Source organism: Lolium rigidum, chromosome 6 (genome assembly GCF_022539505.1).
Source record: "Lolium rigidum isolate FL_2022 chromosome 6, APGP_CSIRO_Lrig_0.1, whole genome shotgun sequence".
In the NCBI taxonomy this organism is placed as follows: domain Eukaryota; kingdom Viridiplantae; phylum Streptophyta; class Magnoliopsida; order Poales; family Poaceae; genus Lolium; species Lolium rigidum.
Genome location: NC_061513.1, coordinates 42,578,768 through 42,588,592, shown reverse-complemented (window position 1 = coordinate 42,588,592; position 9,825 = coordinate 42,578,768). Strand labels below are relative to the sequence as shown.

The 9,825-nt window shown below is 49.6% G+C and overlaps 1 protein-coding gene across 2 annotated transcripts; it reads right to left on the bottom strand.

Moving 5' to 3' along the window:
• Window positions 1-1,871: 1,871 nt before the first annotated feature.
• Window positions 1,872-8,437, bottom strand: LOC124660452 (protein ESSENTIAL FOR POTEXVIRUS ACCUMULATION 1-like). 2 transcript variants are annotated; one of them, XM_047198265.1, is made up of 10 exons: window positions 8,327-8,437; window positions 8,104-8,175; window positions 7,720-7,790; window positions 6,700-7,563; window positions 6,499-6,592; window positions 5,575-6,402; window positions 3,623-5,464; window positions 3,247-3,529; window positions 2,723-2,874; window positions 1,872-2,482 (listed from the first exon to the last, which is right to left on the bottom strand). In XM_047198265.1, the coding sequence occupies exons 1-10, from the start codon at window positions 8,367-8,369 to the stop codon at window positions 2,184-2,186; spliced, it is 4,548 nt and encodes a 1,515-aa protein (XP_047054221.1). In that variant the 5' UTR covers window positions 8,370-8,437; the 3' UTR covers window positions 1,872-2,183. The 2 variants fall into 2 exon arrangements, with proteins under 2 accessions (XP_047054221.1, XP_047054220.1); XM_047198264.1 differs by having other exon boundaries at window positions 3,247-5,464.
• Window positions 8,438-9,825: the final 1,388 nt, after the last annotated feature.

Sequence of the window (9,825 nt, the reverse complement as noted above, 5' to 3'; positions counted from 1 at the left end):
CCGCGTCTGCATGTCCGTTTGGGTCGCACGCTGCGCCCAACGCGGCGACCCAAACACGCGTCACGTGGTTCGTCTTTCTTGCGCGGCGCTACGCCATGGCAGGCCTCGACGGGACAGCAATGGTGGACGGTGGAACGCGCGGGAAAGTTCCCGCGCGCGCGAAAAGCCCTTTGGCGCGCGCTCGCGCCCAAGTTTCCCGCCAGGCCGCCGGCTATAAAAGACGGTGGCGGCCAGAGACCGCACCACACCCTCTCCGCCGTCCTCTCCCCCTCCACCTTCTCCGGCGCCATGCCGCGCACCCTGCAGGCCACGTGGGCCAAGCTCTCCCTCGCCGCCCGGGCTAGGTTCCCGCGGATGGAGGAGGAGGAGCGCGCGGACGCGCGGTGGGTCGCCGATGATGACGCGCTCCGCGTCGCTGCCGAGGCGGCGGCGAAGAAGGAAGGGGACGCGGAGATGGTGGAGGCGGCCGCGGACGGCTGGCACGAGACCGCGGACGGCTGGTACGAGGCCGCGGCCGCCGCGGAGGAGGAACCCGTGAACGAGGAGGACCTCGCGCTGGCCAACATCAACGCCGCCATCGAGGAGCGTCTCGCCGACCTCACGCGCGTGACGAAGGAGCACGAGGCGACCTGCCGGGCCGGACGCCGCCGACTAGGCAACCTCCTCGGGCAGAAGAACGAGCTGCTCGCTATGCGAGCAGCCCGCCACCTCATCCAGATGCCCTCGCCCGAGTGGCGTACCCGGGAGGCTGCTGCGTCGGCGGAGCGCGGCCGACAAGAGCGCATGTGGCGGCGGAACGGGAACCACGAGGCCCAGGCCGCCGGCCGCGTCCGCCTGGAGGCGCGCACTGCTGTGGAACGCGCCGCCCTGCAGGAGCTGGAGCTATGCGGGAAGCGGGTGGTGCCGCGTCAGGAGGCGGAGCGCGAGCGCGCCCGAGGCGCGCGAGCGGAAAGGAGGAGGATGAAGACCTCCGCCGCGCCGCCCAGCTCATAAGCTGGAGTGAAATCCTCACACGTATAGGCCGCCCGCGTCGAGTGAAATCCACGGCCCCGACGGCGAGCCGGCGAGGGAGTCGCCGGCGAGGCCGCCGGCCTCGTACGTATTAGGATAGAAGTAGTAGGATTAAAAAAAATGTAATGGTTCTTTGCAATGAAAAAAAACTTTCTATTTCTATGACACGCGAGCCAGGGGCGGACGCGAGCGACCAGCATTCGGCCTCCGCGGCCACGCAAACTCGCCCCAGATTTGGGCCGGGTTTGGGTCGTCCCGGACGCCGCGGCCATCCGTTTTAGGGATGGGTCCGCGCGCTGGCCGCGTTTTTGTCCGGCTCGACCCATCTGGACGCGCGGGCGCGGTTTGGGTCGCCCGGTTGGAGATGCCCTAAGGTCACCATGTGGTACTTCCGCGCGCCATCATGAACGGCGACATCACGGTGTTTTTTCACACCCTGGAGGGCGACGTGGTGCTTTAACCAGCGTGAACGGTGGTGTCAAAGGTGATGTTCATCGTGGTGGTCGGCGACGTGGTGATGCTTGTGACCGACATGGTGATGCTTGTGACCGACATGAACGGCGATGTCATAGTGATGCTTGTGACCATCATGAACAGCGGTACCATGATGGTGTCTGGCTTCGATGATACTTGTAAGGTCATCATGTTACTATATATGTGAGACTAAGAAAAGCAAGCAATGTTTTCCTTCTTCGGGTAAATGATAATACAGTTCTCAAAAAATACGTCATGCTCTTGGATTAGTGGACAGCCATCACTAAAATTTCTGAGTGGTAGACTATCCGCCAAAAAAAGCCTGAATATAAATGCCAGACTTCCGACTGATATCTGCAACCCACAGGTCATAAGAGAGAAACAAATGAACTGAGAACTTCAGATGATACTTCCATGCACTGTGCAAGGAGATCACAGACATACATGCCGATGATTTCGGTGTCCTGTACAACTGTATCTTGTTGTATAAACTCGAGGGCGCAGATACACACAAAAAACAAAGCCCTCCCTAATTTTCAACTTGAGATTCTGGCTGATTTGGTATCCTAAGACTAACGGGAAAGAACTAAAGGGAGGAGACACGGCCTCCACTGGAAATGTTTGTTACCAAAAAACTTGTGCAGAGTCTACTACAGACAGAGGTGAGCATGTACACAAAATGGCTGGACCCAAGGACGTTAGTCGTCAGGGCGGTGGATCTCACCCATCAAGATGCGGTTGCTGTGCACCTTGAAGCCGAGAAGTGAAGGGTCTATCTGCTTGCCTTTCTTTGCTTTCTTCTTCGCACCCTTACCACCAGGACCGCCGTCCGTGGATTCAGAGGCGTCGTACTGCAAGGGAGGCTTCTTTGTGCTCTTGAGCATTTCACTGAACGAAGGACCAGAAGCATCCTGATTGCCAAAGGTCTCTTTGTTGGCTGAAGCAGGGGCATCCACAGCATTTGCTCCTGACGTGACTCCTGATTCCAACTTATGCTCTGCACAGCAACAATACTATATCAAAGTCTAAAACCAAGATGCCCCAAAATGGGACAGATCATAAATCCTACTAAGTTAGATAAATCATCTTGGAACTACTCCCTCCGACTCATATTACTTGACATTAATATGGATGTATCTAGATACATCTATATTAGAATCAACTAATATGGATCAGAGGGAGTAATATTATTGACATGACAAGAAAACCACACAGATAGGTTGCTCACGGGGCATACCATCAGAAGATGCAGAAGAAATATGGCCTGCCTTCTTCGACCTAACGGCAGAAGGCAGGTCCGTTGACGCTGCCTGAGATGTAGCGATGTGCTGGTTTGTTGTGCGCTTTAGCAAGGAATGGGAGCTTCCTTTAGAAATGCCAGTATCAGCCCTGCATAAAGGGGGGAAATTGTGAGATTCAGCCATGTGCTAAAAACCCAACTCTGTACACACGCACAACTACCTGCACACTCACACTAACAGTTTGGCAAATAAATACCAAGCTGGTCTCTAAAGAAGTGAAGATAAACAAAGAAAATTGCATGTATATATATATATATATTAAAGGAATGCCAAAGAATCAAATATGTCTCTTAAGCAATGGAGAACCTTAAATATCAAAATCTTGGATGGCCATGCAAATTAAATATCGCATCAAAAATTTGTGACGAGAAAACATATTTGAGCAGAAAAAGTATGTTGTGAGGTTGGAAAAGCATACATGGAAAAAAAAAAGGTGCAGCTACAAAGTTAGGAAAAGTACCAGTTGTTGACCGCTTCAGAAAAATCAGTGTCCTCCACTGCCAAGTTCGCACTAGAACCCTGCCTTTTCCTCCTGGCTACATCATTGGCATTCCCAACCAATTGGTTAGTGGATAAACTGCCACCCATCACATCTGGGTATTCTCCCCTTTGAATATCAAGCATTGTTGCAGAGCTTGATCTGACGCCCAGTTTTCGGTTCATCTCAATGTTGTTTGGTAAACTATCTAGACTGGTTGGTCCATCCTGTCCCAAGTGCCCCATTTTTGCGAAATGTGACCTGTCTGCAAGTGGATCATCAAAAGATAACCTATCAACAGGTGATCTTAAAGGGTTATCTGCAGCAGGTTGTGCAAAGAGTGAAGAAGGGTCTTTACGTCCAAAAGATGCCGCCACTGGAACATCAGGGAAACCACGAGATTGCTGTGCTTGAAGAACCAGTTTTTGATGAATCATATCACTCAAATCAGTTTCTGGGTTCCTCTCGTTGCTCATAAGTGATGCCCATGCATGTGGGTTGTCAATGGGAAGGTTCATTTCAACTTTCCTCCTCTGCTTCTCTGCTTCAATTTGCAACTGGTTGATGCGCGAAGCTTCCATCAGGCTATTTTGCAATTGCCCATTGGCATCTGACCAGTTCCTTTCCAGTCTTCCCATGTGAGAACCAGACAGCTGCTCCTGAAGTCTGTGCTGCTGGGGATGAACCCCTGAGGCATGCATAGGCATTTGGCCTGCAGAATATAAATCGCCGTGTGTTTCTAACTGACTAAGGCCATGATGACGTGCTAGGGCAACAAGATCTGGATTAGGTAAAGGAGCACCACCAGGCAAAGAGCCAGACCGCTCTAGGGAATGAATACCTTGAGCTCCCCTGTGCAATCGTTCCTGCAAAGAAAGGTTTCTTTCGAGATGGTCATGATGCTCCACAGATGAGGACCTCTGAAGGGACTGCAGAAGATCAAATTGACCAAGTCTAGAAGCTTGATTTGGACTAGTTCCTGGGCGGATAAATTGGCCAGGGTCATCCATTGGCCAGACCCCACTTAAATGCCTTTCTTCCTCCCTGCCGACATGTTGTCGTATAGCATTGGCCAATTGTTGTGTTTGGAGCTGATCGTGATGCAGACCCAAAAGAATTTGCTGCTCCATAGGAAGCACTTGCCTCTGGTTTGAGCGTGACAGAACATCTAGCATGTCATTGTGTTGCTCCCTGTGAATTCCATGCCCATATTTTGCTTGAATGATTTGCTCGATAGCTGCATCATGCTCCCTTTGAAAATGATGGGGTTGGTGATGCAAGTCATTCAGTAACTGTTCCCGAAGTAACACTTGATCAATGTTAGCTTGTCCAAAGTTTGAACTCTGCAACTGTTGCTGCAGCATTTGTTCAAGAATCAGTTGTTGTTGTTGCTGCTGTTGCTGTTGCAGCAGCTGAGCTTGGCGCTGCTGCAGCTGCCTTTGATGCTGCTCTTGCTGAAGCTGCTGGCGGTGCTGCTCTTGCTGAAGCTGCTGGCGGTGCTGCTCTTGCTGAAGCTGCTGGCGGTGCTGCTCCTGCTGAAGCTGTTGCTGTTGGCGACGCTGCTGATGTTCAAGTTCAAACTGTACTCTCAGAAGATGGTCCACCTCAGGAGCCGGCGGATTCATTGACTGTCGGTGATGGTGCAATGAATCAAACCCATGCCCTGCAAATTGTCCAGGAAACTCCAGATTGTTACGAGCCATCATTTGTTCCTGCTGCAGTTGCTCCCTTCGAATCTGAGTAAGTAGCATTTGCTCCTCAAAATTCAGATGTCCTAGCTCAGGTTCAACCTGGGGAATTAGACCTGAAATGTTTGCATCATTCATGCTGTCCATCCGACCAAGATTAGCAGGCCACCCATCACGCGCAACAGGGGCTTCATTCATCCTGCTGAGCGGACCATGTCTGATATTTGCAGGTGGAATGTCCTTGGGGCCTGTAGGTTTGGGGTTTCTCCGCTCATTTACACCAACCACATTTGATGAGAGAGGCTGCTTAGGATGCATACCTTCCAGCTCAGACCAAAGTAAGCCAAGAGGACTGAGCTCATTCTCTCTAGGAGCATCATGCTTGGGCAAATTAGCTTCACCCACCCCAGAACGGGAATCAAGTGACGTCAACTGGAAATCTGCACGGTCATTATCAAAATCCTGCCGAGATTGACCCATGCTGCTATTAGGCTTCCCAGTGTACAGCACCTCTGTAGTAAGTACAAAAAGGAGATGTGAGAACTTAATTGAGCACAATGAAAAGAGAGAGAGCAATGGATTGTGAAACTTAAGGTAATAACTGCAAAGGAAGGAAACTAACCTTCAGCATCATGACTAACAGTTTCCGGAATGCGCTGCTGACGGATATCTAGGTTTGCTTCAACCTTTTCTGGCTCAGCTGAAGGGAACCAACTAGCACGTGACTGTGCTGGTGCTTCCTGGTCACCTCTTTTAGGATTGACTCCATAATTTTCTGAGTCCCCCTTAGATGTCTCATCACTCTTCCCAAAAGAACCAGAAGTAGGTAGTGCATCTTCAAAATTGTTATGTACAGAATCCGAAGATTCAACACTTCCAACAGTGGTTACAGGTGGGACAGCTTGGGGCTTATGTCCAAGATAAGGCATGAGTTCAGAAAGTGGGCGAAAAGGAGCTTCATCTGGAGCCTGAGATAGACGAACAGGTAGCTCCAAACCAAAATATCCATCTTCATACCAGGACACTATATCAGTACCCATGAATGGACCCTGCACACCACCTTGAGGATCCAGATAGTATAGGGTCAGCTCCTCTGGATAACTATCCTGGCCACTAGATTTTGTGTCTGTGTAACTAGCCTGGCCAGTAGGATGGTCAACATTTACATTAAACTGAGTATTTGAATCGTCAGATAGCTTTGTGCTAAGATCGATATCAGCACTTGAGTTGGCCTCGTCAAACTTTGTGTCTTCCCTGATGCCAGAAAGTCCATGTGGATTACTGGGAGCATTTTCCTCAGTACGATTCTTCAGTTGACCTGTAATACCACCTGCGAACATCCCTTCATTGTAAAATGCATCCTTCTCCGATATTAAAGCACCAGATCCTTCATGACTTAACCCACTAAATGCTGGAGCTCCTTTATCCTTGTTGTCATCAATACCACAAGCTGGATTGAAATAATTTTTATATCAGATGACACTCAAAAGGAACAGAAGAATCATGTGACAGACAGTAATATATGCATATCCCACTATGTGCATACCTTCAAGCTCTTTTTTCCTTTCCTTTTGGAGTGCAGTTGCATTTGTCGCTTCACTGCTGATGACCCTGCCCTTCCTGATATCTTCCAAAATAGCCTACATAGCACACAAACTGATCAGTAGATAGACAAGTACTGATAAAAGTTCACTAGTGAACAGACACTACAGAAGAAACTAGGATGGAGATTGCTACGGGGTGTTACCTCTTCTTTGTTATCAGGGGTGACAAAGGCTAGTGGCTTAACAGATGTAGAGAGTGTTATGGAAGGAACTTCCTCCAGCATTCGGCGGCCATCGTCAAAGGACTGAACAACCTTTTGTTGCCTGTATATGTCAAGAAGTTTACCCCTTGGGTAGCGAAAAGAAGCAGCAGTTGCCGCACGCTTCCCATACACAGGTGGAGCACCAATTGGTCCAGCAGACGATGGACGGCTGAAGGGTGGAACTGAGTTGGGGTTTGCCCTGCCTCTTCCAGGGGCAAAACCAGCATTGGATTCCTTGACACGTCCTTTCTCCAATCCAAATCCTGGAGCAGCACGGTATGTTGCTGTGCCAGTACCACCAGTCTGAGTCTCCTGCCGGTGACGAGGTCTCCATTTATCACGGGAGTCTGATTCAGGTAGCAGTCTTCCAGGAAATGCCTGTTTCTCAGCATGAGTTTCATCCTTTTCTGCATCAACCTTCTTCTCTGGTCTCGGGTCCTTCTCCTTGTCATCAGGTCCCCATCTTAATGACCATTTCCCATCACGCCTAGGTTCACTCCCTGAATTCCGGGTGGAGCCATCATTCCACCTTTCAGATGTAGGAGGCGCCCGTGAATCGTTGTTGTCCCTTGCAGAAACATTGTCGGACCGGCGATCATTTTTACGGTTCTCCATATCCCGGTCCACTTCCTTCTTGCGGTCCCTCCTCCCAAGCAAGCTCGTCTCCCTCTCCTCCTCAAGCCAGCGGAGACTGCTGTCAGCATCAAATGCATTTCGACGGCGTTCTTTCTTATCCCCAGCGCCTTCCAGCATTCTCACATCCTTCTCAGCAGGGTCAAGCAAGGACCCATGAGGCAGTGAAATCTGCAGAAAGGTGTGGTGGTTAGTTAGGCAATACACAACTGTACCAGCAACCAGTAAATAAACACCCAAAGTAAGTAACACTGACTTGAACCTTTTCACTATGCCCACAGATGTGAATGCGTATAGAAAGAGGACACACACAGGTGGCAAACAAACCTTGGCATCGCTGGGTTTGGCGTAAAGCCACTGAGGGGACAGGGGAATGCTGTTCTCCAGGTGCTGCTGATCTGCAGAGCAAAAACACTTTCAAGGTCAACGACTCAGCACATCTATCACAGGCGTGAGCACTCACTCACAAACAGGCCCTCAGACGGACTGCCACCCAAAGGCAAGCGTGGAGTCACACGTGCACGAACGAGCGAACACACAGTAGCAGCTAGGTAGTCCATCTCTCGTAGCCAAATCCCGCACGCGCAACAGTAAAAACAAACAGCCTACGTACGTGCGATACCGACCCCTGAGCGGCACCTGAGCCAGCGGAAATCCGAGCGGAAGCAGCAATGATGTACTGTATAGGGATGCGGGAGAAACGGTACGGACCTTTGGATTCGTCGATGAAACCCATGGCGGCGGCGGCGGTCCTATCCTCCTCGATCCCGAGCGACAACCCATCTGCGCACGCAACAAACCAGACATCAAATCGGGGGACGCCAATCGCGCAGATCTATGCACGCCGAGGAGGCCAACCCGCGGGCGCGGCAGATCGGATCTCCCGCGGGCGGGCTGGGGGAGGAGGGCAGATCGGGCGGGCGGGCGGGCTCACCTTTTCCGAGCGCCGCGAATCGATCCAGCTTCCTCTCGGCCATGGTGGATCCAAGCGTGAGGGTGGGGAGGGATGGGGGGAGTGGGCTAGGGTTTCGAGCGTGGCGGCGGCGGCGCGGGCACCGCGCGATCCGAGCGGGGGGCGAGCCGGCGGCACCGGCGGGTGGGGAGGGCACGCGCGGAGAGGATGGGAGGCTAGGGTTTTGAGGGAGAGGGAGGCGCGTGGTCGCCGGTTGGGTTGGGACTTGGGAACGGGGATGGGGATGCGGACTGTGTGTTTGTGGGGAGGAGACGGGCAGGCGAGCGAAAGGGGGGCGGAGGGAGAGAGATGATGAGAGGGCGGAGGGAGATGGGGTGAAATCATAAAATTGTACTTTAGTGAACCCTTTTATCTTCTTCTTTATTACTTTCTTATTAAATTTAATTTAGTGTTCTTAAATGGGGAAGTTGTTGAGGGGAGGATTCCATCTTACACGTCCATATGTCCACGATGCATGGTATCATGTTATCGTAATCTTCTTATATTAATTGATTTGTAGAATCTCAATGTAGATTTATATACAACATGTATTTGACATTAAATTTTCTAGTACTACGTGATACGATACGGTATCTACCTATGATAGTATAATCATCTCTCTCATTTTTAATCGCACTGTCGCATCAGCTTTTTACATGCATGAGATGCATGCACTACCTATGATACTCCCATTGTGGGTAGTCTGAATTGCAATTTGGAATAAGGTTTTTTTCCTTAATAAATAGTATGTATTCTCTATAAAAAAAATAGTGTGCTAGCTTTTTTTGGAGACATTGTGCTGGAGGAAAAAACTTAATCATAAATATATTAGTGCATTCATCCCATGAAGTAATATTGTCTTTACACAAAGCTAGCAACCAGTTTTTTGCTTTTCCTCTTAATGGAAAAGAAAACAAGCCAAGTTTTACCGCATCGGGGTTGACATATTTAATGAGCATCATATCGCATATCTCAGCGAATGTATTCAAGTGCGTACCTGAATCCTTGGCGGCTGAGCCTTTAAATTGATTTTGTTCAACCAAACCAATAAAATCATCATTGGGGATAGCATATTCTCCAAGCTTCTTTTGTGCCATGGTTCCTATCTTTTTGTATTTTGATTATGACAAATAAAATAACAAGGGACTAATTTTTTAGGGTTATCAAATAGATAACAATAGGTAACTACTGACAATAAATAAAACTAAAACAAAAATTAAACTAACTAGCAAGGTCTCTAGTAACTTTACCGGAATAGCTAAATTGCTTTCCCGACAACAGCGCCAGAAAAAAGGGTTAACACCTTCAATCCGGATTATGTATTGTAGTATTGTAAAAAAAATCCTAGAAGATCTAGGTTTAATCGAACCTTGGAAAGCACTGCCAAAGTTGTAATAACCCAGAACATAGGAAGATTGCAGGGTAGATTTAGAAATGGGATGTGCATTTTATCGCAAAACGAGGGAAATTTTCGCGCCTTA

Bases quoted from the DNA above. Each gene is read 5' to 3' on its own strand.
- LOC124660452 (XM_047198264.1), bottom strand. From the start codon at position 8,369: ATGGCCGAGAGGAAGCTGGATCGATTCGCGGCGCTCGGAAAAG. The intron at 8,176-8,326 runs GTGAGCCCGCCC...TTGCGTGCGCAG, and splicing joins ATTCGCGGCGCTCGGAAAAG to ATGGGTTGTCGCTCGGGATC. The intron at 2,483-2,722 runs GTATGCCCCGTG...GTTGCTGTGCAG, and splicing joins TTCTTCTGCATCTTCTGATG to AGCATAAGTTGGAATCAGGA.